This window comes from Xenopus laevis, chromosome 3S, assembly GCF_017654675.1.
Source record: "Xenopus laevis strain J_2021 chromosome 3S, Xenopus_laevis_v10.1, whole genome shotgun sequence".
NCBI classification, from domain to species: domain Eukaryota; kingdom Metazoa; phylum Chordata; class Amphibia; order Anura; family Pipidae; genus Xenopus; species Xenopus laevis.
In genome coordinates, this window is record NC_054376.1 from 35,085,927 (window position 1) to 35,107,159 (window position 21,233).

General features: G+C 38.1%; 1 protein-coding gene across 1 annotated transcript in view; it reads right to left on the reverse strand.

The window, feature by feature from the left end:
- Positions 1–3,427: 3,427 nt before the first annotated feature.
- rab11fip1.S (RAB11 family interacting protein 1 (class I) S homeolog) overlaps positions 3,428–21,233 on the reverse strand; it is a 30,881-nt gene continuing 13,075 nt past the window's right edge. The window contains exons 3-6 of the mRNA XM_018255207.2: positions 19,934–20,642; positions 13,783–15,174; positions 7,376–7,466; positions 3,428–4,053 (exon numbers count right to left, since the gene is read on the reverse strand). Coding sequence (XP_018110696.1) covers positions 3,844–4,053; positions 7,376–7,466; positions 13,783–15,174; positions 19,934–20,642 — 2,402 coding nt within the window. The 3' untranslated portion in view covers positions 3,428–3,843. The remainder of the gene's footprint in view (positions 4,054–7,375; positions 7,467–13,782; positions 15,175–19,933; positions 20,643–21,233) is intronic.

Below are 21,233 nucleotides of genomic sequence, written 5' to 3' on the forward strand. Positions count from 1 at the left end.
CTAGGCTTATACTCGGCTTATACTCGAGTCAATCAGCTTTCCCAGTTTTTGGAGGTAAAATTAGGTACCTCGGCTTATACTCGGGACGGCTTATACTCGAGTATATATGGTAGTTTATGGACCTTTTTTTTTTTTTTTAAATAGAAAAATGCCAAGGCAGCTTACAAGTAGAGGTTCTTTTACTAGCTGGCCACTCTTTATTACAGAGTAGTTCTAAGCCGTACGAGACTCATTCTCTATCCTGTATCAGAATATATTACAGTCTCCTTGTAAAGTGACCCACACAAACACCCATGGTGGTGAATCGGGTACATAATAAACTAAAGCTATTTAATCTAAATACAATGAAAATATATAAATAGAGTAGAATCATTTGTGAATCAAAGAGATTAAATAAATTCATGTGTCAGATTGTGTGTGTGTGTGTGTGTGTGTGTGTGTGTGTGTGTGTGTGTGTGTGTGTGTGTGTGTGTGTGTGTGTGTGTGTGTGTGTGTGTGTGTGTGTGTGTGTGTGTGTGTGTGTGTGTGTGTGTGTGTGTGTGTGTGTGTGTGTGTGTGTGTGTGTGTGTGATTCATTGACCCAATACTCTGCAGTGCTTTCATTATTTTGTTCATTTCAAAATTCTGTTGTTTTTTTAGGACATATAAATATATATATTTAAATCATTAAAATATATATCTCTTTTTGTACAATGAAAAGAGCAGAGAGTTTTTGGTTCATTTATATGACTGATAAGGTTTTCCAGTATACAAGGCACAAAAATATAAATATTTAACTCCCGTTTCTTTCATACAACATAGTCCGACATCGGCATCAAAGCTGCTCATGTTGAGAGGGGAACCGTTTATATATTACAGGACATTTTAACAGGGCAAAAGCAAAGAGAATGGACACACGGTAAAGCTTTAACATACATTGTACAGGTACAGGTATGGGATGCATTATCCGGAAACCAGGGATGCACCGAATCCACTTTTTTGGATTCAGCCGAACCCCTGAATCCTTTGCGAAAGATTCGGCCGAATAAAAATTTTTCTAACTTCCTTGTTTAATGACGAAAAGTCACATGATTTTAAGGATTCGGTTCGGCCACAAAGATTCGGCCGAATCCTGCTGAAAATGGTCCGGATAACGAACTGAAACCTGGAATCAGTGCATCTCTACCGGAAACCCGTTATCTAGAAAGCTCCGAATTACAGAAAGGCAGTCTCCTAAAGACTCCATGATAATCACATATTTTATAAATATTAAATATTTATAAAAATATAAATATTTTATATCAAATATTTTATAAAAATCAAACTTTTTAAAATTGATTTCCTTTTTTCTCTGTAATAATAAAAAAGTAGCTTGTACTTGATCCACACTAAGTTAGAATTAATATTTATTGGAAGCAAAACCAGCCTATTGGGTTTATTTAATGTTTATATGTTTTTCTAGGGGGTTATTTACTAAACTCAGAATGCAAAAATCACGGGAAATTCGTGATTTTTTTTTTTATCAAATCAGAAAAAAAATCCCAAATTAATTCGGAATTTATTAAAACCAGAGGATGGAAAAGTCTGAATCTGAAAATCCGGTATCTCAGACCTGTCGAGGTTGCATATGTCAATGGGAGAAGTCCCCGTGATTTTTTTGATGTGCACTGGGTTTCGTGCAATACCCCGAAGTTTCCAGGTGAAAATTCCAAAAAAAAAAAAAAAAAAAAAAAGTGAAAATCGGTTGAAAAAATCGTGAAAATCTTTTTTTTTTTTTACTGCAAATCAAATTTATGGGGAAATTTAATAATAAATAACCTGAGCAAATTGGATCGGAGTTTGTAGCAGAAGATAAATTCGGACTTTGATTAATAACCCCCTTAATGTATGAAGATCCAAATTATGGAAAGATCCATTATCCGGGAAACCCCAGGTCCCGAGCATTCTGGATAGCAGGTCCCATACCTGTACATGAAAATGCCATATTTGGGGCTGGAGAGGCTTGGTTACATTGCTAGGTTTTGTAGTTCTCAAGTGGAAGGTCATAGATTTGTCAATTGTATGTAAAATGTGTTTTTTATATAGACTACAAGAGTGCATTAAGCTTAAAAGGACATGGAAATTTAAGGAGAACTAAACACCCACTGAATAAAACTTCTCTGCCTCCATATTTTTAAAACAGAGGGTGGGCGTTTAAATTCCCCTTAAAAAAAAAAAAAAAGTCAAGATCATCTGAAAGCCACCTTAATTAGAAGACACTTTTTAAAAAAAAAAAAAAAAATTCCTTCCATGGTGTATTTGTAGGCTGAGCGTCCTTGGCTAAAATAGACACCAAATGCCCTGTCCTTGCATAACATCACTCAATAACTTCCTAGGAAATAAGATAGAACTATTTGATGGCACAAAGCCATAACAATGCAATATTCACCCACAGATTTACAATTGCCTCTCCCTCTCTAGGGGGTTATCAAAACATTTTTTTTAAATTTTTTAAGTAAAAAAAGTCAGACCAAACTAGAATACACAATTTGACCTTAACATTGAAAAAACTCGATAAAATTGGGTTTTTGCAAAAAGAAATAACTGACAACGCTCAATTTTTTTGTGAAATCACTCGACACCCCCGATTTTTTTCAGATTTTTGCCTCAAACTCAGAGCAGACCATGATATCTTCAAATTTGAAATGGGACCTTTGCCATTGACTTCTACAGGACCAGGACACCTTGGAGATTTCTGACTTTTTTAGAAGCCTCTGGATATAATAAATCTCAAAAAAAATTGAGTTTAGTTACCACAAAAAATTTTAGTTAAAAACAAATTTTTTTTTCGAGTTTTGTGCATTCAGACTTTAAAGGGGAACTCCGGCTTCCAAACCAAAATTTGATAAAGAGGCCCACATAACACAGACACCCCTAATATACCAATCACAGTTACCTGTTTCTTCAAAAAGTATGAATAAATGCCATTTTCTATGCTGAAATCCAGCTGGTTAACAGTTCTTCTCTTTCTGCATCATTTGAAATCCTGGCAGGGAAGGAGGGACTAAACACTGATGTTACAAATTGTAACAACTTCTCCACAGCTTACAGACAGCATGCAGGAACTACGTAACCCACAATGCATTGCACTGTGATATTCCTTTCCTTATTGAAATTAAAAAGGGAATTGTGGGGTTTGGAGGATGCAGGCTGAGGATAGCTGGTTGCTGATACAAAGTAACAGTAGTCAGACAGCTCAGCAAAGTAGTCCGTCAGATCAGCTGGAGAGCAGGGGGCTAGGCTTACGGAACTGTCAGAAACCATTAAAAATCTTGAAAAGTCTGCATATTTTTTAATTGATGTATATTGCAAAGTTGCTTGAAATTATGTTTACCTTTCAAAAAGCTTAAGTTATGTTTGTGTGGAGTTCCCCTTTAATAAACAAACCCCTAAGTGCAAATAAAAGCAATAGTTTGTTTAGCCTGGGCTGTGTAACTGGAGGCCCATGGACGACAGGCAGCACATCTGGGCATTTTTTTAGTCCCAAACATTATTTACGGGCTCCAGAGCCTTCACTGCATCACATCAATTCAACACAATCAGGCTCTATTATATGAATTCAGTAAAAAGATCCTTCACCCTTGGCTTCTCCAATATCCAACATATAATACAGATCCACCGCCTCAGTATCTTGTGAGAGTTGGAGTGCAGATTTTAAAAGCCCAAGCCTTGTAGCATAAATTGGTCAGAATAATAGACATTTTCATTGGAATAAGGCATCCGTCATCCTCACTGCCCAAATCCAAAAACTCGACTGAGCAAGGTTTGTCACAGGACAATGCTCACTGACCTACATTATGAGAAGTTGTGTCCATTTGCACATATTCACCATTTGGCCGCCTTCTTGCTTACAGCCCGTAGGATGCTGGGTGTCTCCTCCATAATTCGCACCAGCAGGCTGTCAATATAATCCTCCAGTTCCCGCACTTGGACGTCCTTCTTCGAGATGATGTCTTTCTGCTTCAGAACCAGCTGAATTAACTCATCGTGCGTGAGCTGGGAATATGCCGCCACAGGCTCCGAAGGGTCGTATTTCTGTTGAGAAAATAAATAATGATCATGCATATGTGCAGTGTGCCTTGCCAAGAGCTTGCCATATATTTGTTTGTTATAGTTTATACAGGAGCAGTGACCAGCTCCATGTTGTAGCTCCCACCCTTCCCAGCTATAGTCAGGTGATCCCACTGGTGGCCAATAAAAGGGCAGCCAAGTTTTTGAGTTTTAACTTTGAAAGCAGCAAGTAATTTGCAGGTAAAACTCAGTCCCTGTGTAAAATGTATAATGAAGCAATAGAATGTTTAACTAATCAGATGAAAGTTAACTTTCTAAGTAAATTTTCAATTGGTCTTTATTATTATTATTATTATTTTAATTATTTGCCTTTTTCAATCTGTCTCTTTCCAGCTCTCAAATGGGGGTCACTGACCCCCATCTAAAAAAAAAAAGCTCTGTAAAGCTACACATTTATTATTGTTGCTACTTTTTACAATTCATCTTTCTATTCAGGTCATCTCCTATTCATATTCCGGTCTCTTTTTCCAAATAAGTGCATGGTTGCTAGGGTAGTTTGGACCCTAGCAACCAGATTGCTGAAACAGCAAATGGGCTCAGAATAAACAATTTATTTAAGGCAAAACATATTTCAATTTCCTTAATACATTGATAATGGGTTGAGTGCAGAGGATCTCTCTCTCGATACTTAAATTCAATTTTGTGTTCTTAACCCCTCTGTTTTGACTTAAGACAGTCATTCCACCTCTCATCCAATGGCTTAAATTACCTTACCAAACAACCTGTTTTTTTAACTATAGCCCCAAAATGAATACTTAAGCAACAGACAGTTTATATCATATTTTGTGACATATTAAAGAATCTTACCAAACTGGAATATATATTTAAGTAAATATTGCCCCTTTTACATCTCTTGCCTTAAACCCCCATTTTGTGATGGTCTGTGTGCTGCCTCAGAGATCACCTGACCAGAAATACTGCAGCTCTAACTGTAACTGGAAAGTGTTGAAGTAAAAAACTGAATTCTGTCTGTTAATTGGCTCATGTGACCTAACAAGTATGGTTTGTTTGGTATGTTTGTGTGCACTGTGAATCGAATGATCCCAGGGGTGGGATCATGAAGCAAGGTTTTACACATGAGCTGTTTTATGAAATATCTTTTTATAGAGACCTACAGTACATTGTGTGAGGGGTATAGTTTTCCTTTAGCATCTGATGGAAGCATTAGGGAGCACTGGGCTAGGAAAGCCATGGTACAACCACTGCAATAATAGAGTGTTTCTTCTGTTTAATAGAAAACACACGTGGTAAGCCAATAATGCAAAGCACATGCACAGCCCGGTTATGGTTAGTCATTGTGTCTTTACTTAATTAACAATCCTCTTGTATGAAAGTTATTGTGACTGAAAACATGTTAAATGCCTTCTGTTCCCACAATGTGTTTTTATTATAGAGACCCTCTGAAAATGAATCCCACTGGCAATTAGTTAGATTAAATCACTCATTACTGCCAGGCCCCAGAGGGAAGTAAAATGCAAAGATGACAGATAATTATGATCACAATGACTTCACAGGGAAATGACAGACTGCACATTGTTTAACCTTTATTGTCAGAGGCATGCTATTGGAATTCAATCATTTGCTTTTAATTACATGAAGTGACTGACGATTCACAATGCAGTATGCAATCTTACCCTTATATATAAAATACCTTCTCACATAGCCATAAATGATTAAAGGTGTTTGGAATGAGAAGGGCACAGAAAAAAAAACAACCACTTAAAGCAGCAGTTCCACAAAAATAGTTTGTCTGTCAACACCCAGAAGACAAATTAGCACGTATATTTATTTAAAATGTTAAATTAATTTTTATTAAATCATCAGTAGTAAGGACATCAGTGGTGGCATTGAAGGGGTGGTTCACCTTCAAGTTGACACCCATCTAAAAAATAAATGCTCTGTAAGGACACAATTTATTGTTATTGCTATTTTTTATTACTCATCTTTCTATTCAGGCTCTCTTCTATTCATATTCCAGTCTCTTATTCAAATCAATGTATGGTTGCTAGGGACCCTAGCAACCAGATTGCTGAAACTGCAAACTAGAGAGCTGCTGAATACAAAGCTAAATAACCCAAAACACACAAATAATAAAAAATGAAAAACAATTGCAAATATCACTCTCTACATCAGTGATCCCCAACCAGTAGCTCGTGAGTAACACGTTGCTCTCCAACCCCTTGGATGTTGCTCTCAGGGTCCTCAAAGCAGGTGCTTATTTTTAAATTCCAACCTTGAAAGCAAGTTAAAATTGCATAAAAACTAAGTATAGTGCCAAGTTGATATTCTTGTAGGCTGCCAGTCCACATAGGGGCCACCAATCATAACCCTTATTTGGCACCCAAGGGACTTTTTCATGCTTCACCAACTCTTTTTACATTTGAATGTGGCTCATGGTTTAAAAAGGTTGGGAACCCCTGCTCTACATCATACTAAAAGTTAACTCAATAGGTAAACAACCCCTTTAAGTACTTTAGGGGAGTAGCTAAAGTAGCTTCAGGTGGCTAAACCTGATGTTGGCCATGTAAGTATACAGGACAGGTGTCTCCCCCACCCCCCACTCCCAATAAAAAACAACACCTTCCAGAAGCAGTAAACAAAAAAGGAAGGTTAAAAAAAATTAATCAATTGTATTTAAAGCACCCATTTAAAAGATATAATTAATACACATAAATGAATATAAAATAGTACATTTAAATAAACAGGATAACTGCAGGACCATAGCAAGCCCGAGGGCCTCCTGTTGTGGTCACATTTGATGGCTGCAATAGGAGACCCATGCGGCAGATATGGTCCTCAAATATATTTTAAATTTAACTAGATACTGTTGCACAGATGCTGTACATGACATCATTTAGAGAATCCTATCCCCTAGTTGACAGTGTTATCATATACACTTGGACATAACAGAAAGCAGGAAAGCCAAGCTTAATTAGAATGGAAAAGCAGGTTATTTAGAACACACATACACAGATCAATCATTTGCGCATTTGTTCAGCATTAACGTACACTGCTGTAACCGCTCAAAGAGTCACTGGCTGGCTGCAATTCTCTCATTGGTCAGTCTGCTCACAATACCCATATCGGATATGTCGAGAGAGGATAGAAGGTTGCCCTGCACAATGTAGCCTACCCTCCAGTCATACAAAGATTGTCCTACACATCCCAGAACACCCTACAAGGGGTAACAGACATTACCTGCTCTCAAACAGCAGGATTCTTACAGGTCAGGAAAAAAACAGTAACAGTTGAATCACAGCAGACAAATAATTTCCCGTATCGTTACCTTTATAGCAACATCATGGCTCTTGATTGGCTGAGAGAATCCTGAAACAGTTTTGTTTTGTGTTGCGCTCATGGGCTTCACTGGATTTGTCCTACAAAGATACAGAGAGAAGATTAATACAGTAATTTTTTTTTTAATAACCCAGAGTGAAACTGTGGAGACATTATGCAGCAATAGTAAGCAGTAGGTATGGCATACTAGGGATGCACTGAATCCAGGATTCGGTTCGGGAATCGGCCTCTTTCAGCAGGATTCGGATTTGGCCAAAATCATTCTGCCTGGCCGAACTGAATTTGCATATACAAATTAGAGGCGGGGAGGGAAATCACATGACTTTTTGCCACAAAACAAGTAAGTAAAAAATGTTTTCCCCTTCCCACCTCTAATTCACATATGCAAATTAGGATCCAGTTCGGTATTGGGCCGAATCTTTCACGGATGTTTCAGGGGTTCGGCCGAATCCAAAATAGTGGATTCGGTGCATCCCTATGGCATACAATATCTGTGTATTCCCAAATGGCATACCTACTATAATTAGAATTTCTAGCTTCATATCAGATTAAAAAGTAAAAAGCAAAAAGTACATTTGCAGACTGGTCAACCAAAAAGCATAAATGATCTTTTTAACTTGGCACAGAATCTTTTTTTTTTTTGTATTTATTTTACAGCTCTTATGTGCTACAGCCACAGGAAACGGTTTATAATCACTAGGGGTGCCAATTTGATAGGCAAAACCCAGTGACTATAATGGATTTAAATCCGACCCTGGGATCCATCTTGTCCCCAAGGATTTCTTTTTTTTTAGTTGAAATATTATGCCCCTTTCCAGTTTTTTAGATGGCAGTCACTGACCCCAGCAGCAAAAACACTATTGTTCTGCGAGGCTACAATATTATTGTTATTGGATCCTAGCAACCGGTAACTGCTGAAATTCCAAACAAAAAAACTGCAAAACAAAAACCTAAATAAACCAAAAACTACAAAAAGAAAAAAAAATGTCTCGGAATATCACCGTTTATATCATACTAAAAGTTAACTACCTTAAGTTTAAACATTCTTTGCCCCTACTACAAAGTTAGTTCCCCCGCCGCACCCCACCATCCCCACGCTTGCTTTGTTTTTGCCACGACCTGCCGAAAAAATGGAGGTCACGGCTGGAAGCTTATAGTGCAGGGAGAGAGCATAATAAGCGAATGCTGCAACTTGCTAATTATACGCGTTCACATGATGTCAGAAGCACGTTATGAACATGCGCTCTGACCAACTTGGCCGCTTGCACCTGGAGCTCCCTTCAGATGTGACTGTCCAGTGCTGGTGTGTGTTTTTTTTTTTAAAACACCTACTGTTACCCCCCAACCAGAGAGCTGGCCCTATTAAACCACACCTTTGGATGGGGATAATACATTTTGGCAGCAGGTTCCCTTTAATCTCCTCTACATTTGGTGGCAATAGTTGGTCACCATCACAGAACACCAGAGGCACACCCCATTATTTGAAGAACATGCATGCAGTCCTATTTTGTCTTAAAGGAGAAACAAACCCCTACCCCCCCCCTCCCTCCTCATCCCCAGCCTAGCTATTACCCCGGGCAAATGCCCCAAACTTTTTACTTACCCCTCGGTGCAGATTCAGGGATAGGAGTTCACGGCAACCATCTTCCGGGTCTTCGGTAATCTGAGAACGGCGCATGCACAGTTGGAGCAATTTTCCAGTTTGCCACAACTGCGCATGCGCCGAAACGGACAGAAATTGTCGAAGCGCTGGAAGTAGACACTAAGACCCGAAAGATGGCTGCTGTGAACTCTGATCCCTGAATCTGCACCGAGGGGTAAGTAACAAGTTAGGGGCATTTGCCCAGGGTAGCAGCTAGGCTGGGGGTGAGGAGGGACTATGGGGGTAGGGTTATTTTTGTTTGTTTCTCCGTTAAGATGGTTAAACTGATTTTTTTAAATATAACTTTTGGATGTATCTGTATGTGTAGACATTTAAAATGACTGGCTTTGGCTGATTAGTCTTTGTGGTGATCACACTAAAACTGATCAAAAGTGTAAAACCAAACACAACTGTGACTGTATTAGAAGAAAGTGTAATTTATATTTTACACAGTTGTATAGTTAATGTGAGACAAGCGCCAACCAAGTACAACACCTCTAAATGAAACCCAATGTATCTACTTGCGTATTTAAACTATACAGTATATACAGATACCTATGCTAAACTAACTGTAGATCTTAAGATCCCAATAGCCTTGCTCAATAAATCATCAGCCCTTCTTAAAGGGGACCCGTCACTCAAAAAAATGATTCAAAATCCTATTTTATCACATTAGTCAAGCAAAATGAACTTTAATTACACTATATAAATTATTTGAATCTTGTTTCCTCCAGTCTGAGAATTCATAATTATAGCAAGCAGGCAGGAGCCATTTTGTGGACACTGTTATTAAGACAAGCCTTGTATCATCTCAGAATCTTGTTTGTGCACCAGAATGGGGGCCCTGATGTCCATCCCCATGCCCTGGCTACACAATAAAGAGAAAGGGGGAATGTGTGGAGAGCAGTAACACCTAGTAAGTGCTGAATGGAAAGTGAAAGTAATTGTCTGCCACGCCTCTATGCCCAGGGCATAGAGGAGTGTCAGACAATATTTGATTGACAGCTGATATTTTTAAATGAGCTTACAACAGCTGTGAATGCTTTAATAAAAAATAGAAATTGGATTTCATGTTTTATTTGAAAAGGACTTTTATTATACAGATTTTTGTGTCTGGGTGACAGGTCCACTTTAATATTAGCATTTTAACAGAATCTGCAATGACAACATCATCCATTGGGGCATTCCACAAGCTCACAGCCCTCACTGTGTAGAACAACATTTGCTGAAAGTTCATTTTCTCAAGTCTAAAAGTGTGGCCTCTGGGTCTTTGATTATTTTGTATGGGAAACAACATTTTACCTGCGGTCTAAAACGTCCTCTAATTTACTTATAAGTGTTTTTGATTAATCATGTCCCCCCACAGGCACCTTTCCTCCAGGGAAAGCAACCCCAACCTTAACAGTCCTTCAATTCTTTCACTACTTTTACCAGTTTAGTAGAACATCTTTATACTCTCTTCAGCTCATTAATATCCTTCTTAATGAAAGACTAGAGTCCAAAACTGCACTGCACACTCAAGGGGAGGAATTATCAGTGATCTATAAAGAAGAAAATTTATGTTTCCATGCCTCCATTTAATACATTTTTACGCAACACAGCATCATGGGACCGGTTATTCAGAATGCTTAGGACCTGGGGTTTTTCAGGTCAGGGATCTTTCTGGAATTTGGATCTTCATAACTTAAATCTACTAGAAAATCATTTAAACATTAAATAAACTCAATAGGCTGGTTTTGCTTCCAATAAGGATGAATTATACAGTATCTGTACAAGTTTTGATCAAGTACAATGTATTATTTTATTGTTATAGAGAAAAAGGAAATCATTTTTCAAAATTTGGATTATCTGGATAAAAATGGAGTCTATAGGAGGTGGCCTTTCCATAATTCAGATCTTTCTGGACAACGGGTTTCTGGATAACGGATCCCATACCTGTACTTTATTTGCTTTATTGGCCACAGAATAACACTGCCTACGGTTATACAACTTGTTTTCCACAAAATCCCCAACTTCTTCTCAATTAAGCTTGACACGTATATGTGCCTTTTTTCTACATTACAATAGCCAAGGCTGGCTATAAATGCACAGATTTTGGATTGTCTGATTTTGTCCATACTGTCCAACCACCTGGGCATAGAGTTTCAACTAATTATTCTATGATAATGTCAAAACTGACAACAATTGCACATACCAAAGCCCCTTCTCTGTAGATGTTTAGTTCATGGGCAGTTGATATAGGGAAGAGCTGCACTTAAATCAGTGTTTTCTGGAGCTGAAAAACTGAGTTAATGCAATCACCCTCAAGCATGCAATAAATGAGTGAACCATAAGAAAGCCAATATCAAACTAAGCAGTTTCTTTTACTGCGTTTCCCTTTAAACTGGGTCACTAAGCAGCTTATTTTGCCACTGGAGAACAAACCTGAAGGAGAAGCAGGAACAAACCAGTTTAATTGGAGAAAACAATCATATCTGAGCATTACCAAAATAATTCTCTAGCACAGAACGTTCCCCTTCACCAAATGTTTTTCTTAACGGTTACACAATTTCACCAGAGCAAGATACAGGTATGGGACTGGTTATCCAAAATGCTTGGGACATGGGGTTTTCCAGATAATGGATCTCTCCATAATTTGGATCTTCATACCATTTAAACGTGAAATAAACCCAATAGGCTGCTTTGTCTTCCAAAAAGTATTAATTATATAATTTAAACATAATTTTGCCTACAGTAAGGATTCATTATATCTTAGTTTGGATCAAGTACAAGGTACTGTTTTATTATTACAGAGAAAATGGAAATCATTTTTAAAAATTTGGTTTATTGGATAAAATGGAGTTTATGGGATTCAGAGCCATAATTCAGAGCTCTCTGGTTTCCGGATATCAAAACCCATACCTGTACCAATATGAGAACTAAGGTTTTAAACCAATGAAATGTACATATACATTTCCATGTGAGGGAGCACATGACTGTACCTCTTGCTGCACAAGGTGGATGCTACTGGACAGCCTGGAGCATAAGGAACAAAGCCCTTCATGAAAGTCAGGGGAACAGGGACCCATGAATGGGGTGTTTAGTAAGTGACAAAAATAGTAGTAAGACAGACAGGCAAGTTAGAAAAAGCAGCAACCCCGCTTTAACTAGGATGAGTAGATTGGAGATACCTCTACCAGGGAATACACTTTCTAAAATTGAAGGGGCACCAAGCTGCATAAGGCATGAGGTTGGTATCTACTCTATGATTTGTCCACTGAAGAGGGATCTGGACCACTAAAGTGTATTTACACACGTTGATTATCCAGTCCTATCTCTACAGTGTTACTAGTGAATTTACTCTGCTCTCGAATGGAAAAAATGCTTCTTTAAAGGGGTGGTTCACCTTCAAACAACTAGTTGTTTGCAGATAGATCACCAGAAATAATGACATTTTCCAATTACTTTCTATTTTCTATGTGTGACTGTTTTTATAATATTGAAGTGTCAAGTGTCTTTTTTCACCTTCTGAAGCAGCCCTGGGGGGGTCGCCGACCCTGTAGACTGTTCTAAATGGATACATTTAGTTGATACATTTCTTATTTTTGTCCCTGCTGAGCAGAATCCCTGGGTTTCATTACGGCGGCTGTTAGAATTGATACAATAGTTGCTAATACTCCAGAGATACTTCTGAGAAATGTATCAACTAAATGTTGCAAACTTGTAACAGTTTAGAGTCTGCACCTGAATTACTGAGCTGCCAGACTCAAACACCAGAGACATTCAACTTTAAACTTAGATTTTGGAAAAACAGTAAAAAAATAAATAATGAAAAGTAATTAAAAAAAAGTCTTTATTTCTGGGGAACAATCTAAAAACAACTGAATTGAAAAAAAAGTGTTTGGACGGTGAACAACCCCTTTAAGTGAAATACAGAGTAGCTAAACAGGGTGGCAGGTGGATTAAGTAATATAAAAATGTAAGGTGGCACTGCAGTTTTAAGAATCAGAATTTTCAAAACTGAATAGAGCAGTTTTGTCTTCACCATCAAACAAACTGCTAATGGGTCTTAAAATGGAAAAAGATAAGTTTGAGTTATTTTCAGCCTATATATAATATATATATATATATATATATATATATATATATATAATTTTTTTCAAATTTCTTTTCTGCAATTTACACAGGGCTTAGCTGAGCTTTTAGAAGAAGCCATCCTGTAGAAGACTCTAATTAACTATGGAATAATGGAGCTAGCCAACTTCACACTATGAGGGCTGGTGCCTCCTTATGTAATAATGGTCAACTTAAAGGAGAATTTAACCCTTTAAAAAAAAAAAAAGCCGTACCCCCACCACACGTAGACCCCGCTCCTCCCCCCCCCAGCCTAACTGCGCCCCCCCCCCCCCGGAAATGCTCCATACTTTATTCTTACCTCTCGCGCAGATTCTGGCATCGGAGTTCCACACAGCCATCTTCCGGGTCTTTGGCAAGCTGAGTGGGAGATCCGGGTGTTGGTGCATGTGCAATTGGAGCAATTTGCCGGTTGGCGACAACTCCAGATGCGCCGAAACTCAAGAAAATTGGCGAAGCCCGGGAGGTATGTATAAAGTATGGAGCATTTCCCCGGGGGGCAGTTAGGCTGGGGGGGAGGAGGGAGGGGGATCTACATGGAGTGGGGGGTACGGGTTTTTTTTTCTTAAAGGGTTGAATTCTCATTTAAGTTAAAACAGGAATTACAGAGAAAAAAATCCACGCAAAACAGTTTCTCTCACCTTATTCTGGAAGACACTGTTCCACCACTCTGCACTGTAGGGATTGGATGTGTCTCAGAGGGTGAAACCCATGCCCGCAGAAGCTTCTTTTTGCCAGAGTTATCGACTTTATCAGTACCCTCAATGGCTGTTTTTTTCAGGGAATCAGCATTAGGAGTGGTAAGTTTGTCAGTTGGAAGGGAAGCAGGTGTGGGAGAAGAATAGCCAAGAGAAGAATTAATAGGTGTGTGTTGGTTTGCTATATCACTGCTCTGGCTTTTCAAGCCAACAGTGCTAATTTCAACTGTGCCTGAATTTATATCTGGTGCATTGGTCTTATCCTCCCATTCAGGCATAAGATTTTTCTCATTTCTATGCTCCAAAGCATAGTTGACCTCATTAGGATTTGTTTTTGAAACACTGTTTTTCTGCATACTGAGATGTAAATCTGTTTCTCTGTTAGCTGAAGCATTTGCTGATCTGTTGGAAGAATGACTGTAAAAAAGCTCATCTTTGGTTTCAAGCTGCTCATCATCTGAGGTTCCCTCTGGATTCTCTGGAATTACTGGAAGTTCATCTAGCCTTAAACTAAAGTCATTTGCCTTAGGAGTTGCCATCTTGACCTCAGTAATTCCCTGGCTACTTTTCATTGAAGAACCAACATTTGAAGCCTGTTCTAGCTCCTGGTTGGAAAATGTAGCCAGTGCCTTTTCCAGTTGGGAAGAATTTGCAGGCACATCAGCAGCTTTACTTAATCTAGCAGCACTTCTAGGGGCTGGTCTTGGTGGTGTTGGTTTAGCTTCTTCATTTAGTTCTTGTTTTTTAGGAGCAGACTGTGTTCGAGGTGCTGGTTTTGGAGTTTCTTTCAAGGTTTTGTTCAACTGCACATCACCTTTTTCACTTTCAAGACTACTAGTATCTATATGTGGAATGTCAAAGAGGGAGTTATCTTGATGTAAATGAAAAACTCCTTTACCCAAATCTATATCAATTGCATCGGCATCAGTCACACTATTAGTTGGTGACTTGCATGTTGGCTGGTCAAGAAGGGACTTAACATAAGTCTTTCTCTCTTTGTTTTTTTCATTAAATGGTTCAACAACCCGAACATCTCTAGACTCTGGCTCTTTGCTTGGTGACACACCTGACCTCCAGAACAAAGGCACAGAAGGTTTTTCATAGTCCGTATAAGACTCTACTGGTGTGTCACTTTTGTTGCCACTTTGTAATCTTAGGTAGCGTTCTGAAGGAGAAGATGGGGAAGAACCTGAAGCATTGGAAGCAGTAGGAGAATCAGGCAAAGAAGTTGGAGCACCATCCTGGCCACCAGAAAAAGATACAGCAAAGAAAGAGTTAGAGGGAGATGAAGAAGAAAGTTTGGCTTTGGTTTCAGCCTCTGAAGACACGCCCAGTCTGTAAAAAATAATAGAATAAGATCTGCAGGTCAGTTACCGTGCAGATATTTAAAAAAATATCAAGGCAAATTTAAAACATCGTTTTCCCTGCACACTTCAAACTAGTAGTAACAGTCAGTCATTATGTAGTACATTTTAATATTACAAAGCTCTCATTCCTGCTTCTGTCCCCACCACTGCCCAGCACTCGCCTCCTATTCTATGTCTATAAAAGAACTGTCAAAAAAAAAAAAAAAAAAAATTGGCTGGATAGGAAAAAATTTGTGCTCTTACGTAATCTGCCTTGTTTTTCCATACCTGCTTCTCTGAGAAGCATTGCAGTTCTCATTCCTTTATGTTATGGCTTTTTATTAATCTACAGACACCAGAGGGTCCTAGAGTGATATCAGGAGCTTAAAGGGGCAGCATTTCGTCATTAGTTCAAAAAATAGGGCTTGTGCTAAACTCAGTTAGCAGATCTCTCCCCCATTGATAAATACATTTCTAAAAATTCCATAAAATAGAACAGAGTGTGGGTGAACTTTTCTGTGGTGAGCTGTAATATTACATTATGAGAAATCTGTCACTTGTTAGTCTATTGTTTTAATTAATCCTGAAATTAAAAGTGGTCACATTCTGCTTCTCTGTCCAGACTATCACAAATCAGGTCCAATGAAAATCACTTTGTATATTTAAGTCCTTTCACCGATAGCCTTGTAGGCTCCTTACTTCACAATTTATCAGGCTTGGCTTGTGCGCACAAGGAAGTAAAATGTGACCACTTTCAATTTCTGCAAAAAAAAAAAAAAATCATATTTCCAAATAAAACTATATGCAAAATGTATTTTCAGCACAAACACTATTCAATGCACTAATATTAAACAATGGGGTATACTGCTCCTTTAACTGACTGGGAGTATCAGTGTTATGTTTTGCTGAGCAGCAATCAAGTCATTGTAAACATAGCAGTACTTGCTAGCTGTCAAAGCCACAAGCAGCCCCAATCCAAATAGACTATATTTGCTACATGATAGACCTAATACAGTGTCAACAAATGAATACATATGGCAGGGACCAGGCCTGCCCTCTTGTTACTCAACAACAAAAAAATAATGGCACCACGCCAAGCTCCATAATACAGTTTTAAAGTCCTAACTGCTTAATGCATAGTTTTCTGAAACTACTAAAACTAAATTCATTTTATAAAGAATGATTCCAATTTCCAGGACTTTCCATGTGTTTTCATGGAACTTAAAATTCCAATCATTCTCAAGCTGATTAAAACTGCTGCCTGGCCAGTGCTGTTCTTTGAGAAGGACAGATATATACAGAAGGGCAGCAATTTGTATGCAAGGGATTGTGCAAGAAGAAATGGAAAGATTTGTATCTCCTGTTATCTGGCAAAGAATCCCACTCATTAAAAGCTATGATATTTTGAGTACTTGATCTGTTAACTACTAACAGTGCTATGCTAAACTACTTTTTCATGAATTTGAAGCCTTACTTAGCACTAGAATAGCATTTATTGTGGTTCTTCTGTTTACACATAAGGCTTATTTATAAAGGATTTATATATTATATACACACACACAGACAATCAGAATTTCCTTTTCCCGTTTCTAAAGGCATTAAGTGTACTCAGCCTTATTACTATTCAAAGTAGGCACAAATAAACCAATCAAAAGAGCCTAAGAGGAATATGGAATGGTTTGTTTTACTTTAAAACTTGAGGAAAAGAATAGAATACCTGGAGATTACTGATCTATTACTCCTAATGTTATATACCTACGTGAAATCGTAATCATTAACCTGGCCAGGGAGACTGTTTGCCAAAACAATGAAGGACTACCTATATTTTACCTTTAAAGAGAAATCATTACAAGAATATGACAGGGGCCCTGTGATCATTAAAAACTCCTTTTCTGTAATAGAAATCTTAAAGGTAACCTAAAGCTACAAGAATGTGCCATGGCGTTATGCAGCAAAATTAAAAAAAGAAGATAGAAGGAAAATAACTAAGGGTAGTGGCACACTTTTGGCAGTTCATATAGTATTAATGCATGTTTATAATATAACCCCAACTGAATGAGCTTAAGTCAAAAATAAGGGGGGTATTTTTCCTTTTAAAGGAGAAGGAAAGGTTAAAACTAAGTAAGCCTTATCAGAAAGGCCCATCTAAATATACCTGTAAACCCCCAAAGTAATGTTGCTCTGAGTCCCCTGTCAAAAGAAATACTGCATTTATTTCCTTCTATTGTGTACACATGGGCTTCTGTATCAGACTTCCTGCTATCAGCTTAAACCTCATTGCCCTGGGCAAGAGCATGCTCAGTTTGCTCCTCTCCCCCCACCCCTCCCTTCTCTACTGTAATCTGAGCCCTGAGCAGGGAGAGACTCAGGCAGGAAGTGATGTCACACCACATTAATACTGCAGCTCCTATTCTAAACAAACAGAGAGTTTCTAGAGCTTTTTACTCAGGTATAGTAAAACATTCTACAGAATAAATATAGCATTCTAGCTTGTACTATTGCAGCTAATCTATTGGCAATATAATGCCTCTGTAGCTTTCCTTCTCCTTTAAAGGAGGTAACAGTGTCCATATAGGTTGTGTCACAAACTATGATTATACCCTATATTTAAAATATTCTTATCTCAACATGCTTCTATTGATGTGTGTGACAAGACCTTAGCAAACCCAATACCTTCTTCTTCTTGAGAACTAAGGTAACTCAGCAACATGTGAAACAAAAATTGTGTATCCACTATATAATACCCTCAGTTTTGTCTAAAAAGGTTCCCTTTCAAGGGATTAACAGAATCTGGTAGTTTTAAGTCTAAAGCAACTGAAATCAGTCAGCAAATCCAGTTGCTTTAAATTTTTTTTTTTTACTAGAACTCTCCCCCTCAGAGCAGGAATATTGTTGAATAAGGGGTTAAGAGAAACACAAACACATTAAGGAGTGGTTCCATTTCCTTATTGCCACATAAAATACCAGCAAGGTGTGTTAGTTGGCCTAGAGCAGAATGACTTCATGTCCATGTAAATGATTAAACAGAGGCAGAGTTTTATCCACTTTTGACAAACCACTGACTTTTCTCATCTAATATTTGAAATAAAAATGTGTGGCAGGTGAAATGGAATATAGGTGTGTGTGGTGAAAGAAACTTAACGCCATCTGCAATATTTAGTTTCATCTCTTTACTGTGAGCATTCACACTGTTTAACCAGCGCTATTTCGCTATGAGGCAAGCTGAGAAGCCCTAAATTCATCAGTTTTCTCATTTTAGTGAACTACAAATCCTGTGTTAGGATTCTATTTAATTTTTTTTTTTTTTATTTACATACATCAGAACTTAAACCAATAAAAGTCGACTATATGTTTGTTATGATCAAGAGAAGGGAATTTACACTCTTTCCACAACATTTCTTATCAAGATCTGTGTGGATCATAATATAACTCAACTTTTTAAGGGAAAGCTGCTCTATCCCTACAGAACCGAGCACAGACGTGTTATAATATGCACCTGAGGCAACCAATGCAAGGTGGCTTTTGACTGTATTAGGGAATAAGCCACTGATCACAGTCCCTGCATTTTTTTCTTGATTGCCACAGAAGCCATCATATTAGCAAACAGTTGTAACTTCCATGACTTCAGTGTTAAAAGCCCTGTATCTTTATATCCTTTACTGTTTGCAAACGCTGAGCATTTTAACTACAACTTTTTTGCCAAGCTTAAAGTGATACTGCAACATTCCTTTTAGCTGCTTATATTTCGCGTGCAGCTTCTTTTCACGGATTCCGACACGTTCCTATTTTTATAGCAACGTGTCAGTATCACTTTAACAAAAGAAAAATGTTTTTCACTTTCCACTATTGCCTAGTTTGTGACACATTGTGCTTTGTTAACAGAAAATGCATATATTTGCAGCATATCAACACCTAAATATCACCATTTAAACTAATACAAGTCAAAGTAAAGTGTAGGTATTTTTTTTCAATGCACATATGGAGAATGTAATGCACTGGGTATACTATATTTTGCCACCCAATACATAAATACATGATCGATAACAGAGGTACTAGCAGTAAATAGTAATAAGTTGACCATGATGAAAACGAGAGATGATATTTGTACAGTACTAAAGAGTTACCTTATAAGCCCTGCTGAACAGAAGCCTCCCCCTATTGTCCTATGTCCAATAACTGGTGAAATGTTTGTATATGAAAAACGTTTGGTCCTGGATTTGTATCCCTGTCTGTGTGCACTGTGGGCTACAATGTCACAATAGAATAATAATAGATACATTTACATAGGAATTACCCTAAGCATATAACCCCACGCCAGTTTTTTTTTCCCGTCGGGGGAATATACCTAACAAACACCCTATAGTGTTTTCAAATTGAATTATCATTTAATAATATGAGAGTTCCTCAACCTAGCATTATTTTTTTTGGCTGAAACACCACATTCATGTTGTGAATTGCCGAGAGCTTTTCTCTGCATTGAATCAGAACTGGTGTTGGTGTAAAAAAAAGCGGTGTGAAACCAGTATTCTGTTTTTTTCCCCCATTTACATTTTACATATTGTGAATAGATGTCCCCTAAGTGTATATTCCCTTTAAACTAGAATATAACATGATAAAAATGTGGGAAATAGTGGCAATTGCATTAATCAAAGTTTTAAAAATGACCTGTTTATATGAAAAATAATGGAAAACCTTGCTGGTGGTGTTTTTAAATTGTTCTTGCTCGGTCACTGAGTGACTGTACTAACCTGGGTTTTACAGCGGAGGTCTTAGCTGATGTGGGAAGTGGTTCTGGCTTCTTCTCTTCTTCCATGTCATCTTCAAAAGGATTTATTGAGGGTTTCTTGCTGAGATTATTGGAGGACTGTTCTACTGTGGCATTTGACATATCCCCTTTCAAGGACACACCAGAAGGCTCATTCACAGGGACTTTGGGAGTATCCTTTTTGCCTGTCACCAAGGAAAGAAGCGATGACTTCTTATTCTCTTGCTTTTTGTTCTCATATACCTCTTTTGGCATATCTGAAGGCAATGGAAGGGTCTTTGATTTAGGTTCTTCTGATTTGAAATTTTGAGAGGCAGACACTGTTGAGGATTTGAGAGAATCCTTTGAGGCAGCAGATGCTTGTTCTTTCTCTGAAGGGAGGCCGATTTTTGGTGCTTTGGAAGACAAGTTTTCAGCAGATGCATAGAGTGGATTCTTGCGGACGATCTGCGGGGAGTTTGTTTGGGAGCCGTCTTTGGGACTCTCACTTCTTGGTTCAGAATCTTCCATGTATATGTGATTACCATTGATGCATAGATTAGATCTGGTCATTGGGTCGTTCTTTGGCTTCATACCACTAAACAAGGACAGTCCTTCCTTTCTATTACCAGAGACGGCTTGGTTTAGCTGGCTGGTATCAGCACTAACTGCTCTTTTGTGTGTCATGATCACGGGAAGATGAGAAAATCGCCCTGGTAGAAAAAAAGACATATAGTAAGAACCCCACATTCAAGACTATAACTAAATGGCAAATACTAAAATGAAACCTCTTTTATACAAGTAATCTTCATAAATTAAGGTTCCCAAATTAAGCAGGTTCCTAATAACGTCTACAAAAATAAAAACAAAGCTCACAGGTATTAATGGACACTTGGGGAGGGAGGAGTCAATTTATTAGGCTCCTCCAAGTGAACAAAACCTCTATGCTCTTACCCATGGTCAGTGGACCTCCTCCTATGAAGTATAAAAAGTATTCCTACACTATGCGTATGCCCAGTCCAATGCAATTTTGGCTCATAACCCCAAAAATTATAATTTTTGATTTTTTTGGCACAATTACAATTGTGTTTATTATAAACATTCCCCAGCCATAGAAGTTATATAACATTCTACTTGTTTTCTTCCAGTGTTTCCAAGCATTTGTTCTTGAAAACAGGCCTGGACTGGCAATCTGTGGATCTGGTAAATGCCAGAGGGGCTGCTATAAGGTCCCATAGAAAGTCAGTATTTAGTGGGCTGGTGGGGGCTGTTTGGGCGTCTATGTGGGCTGGTTGGGCCTCTGT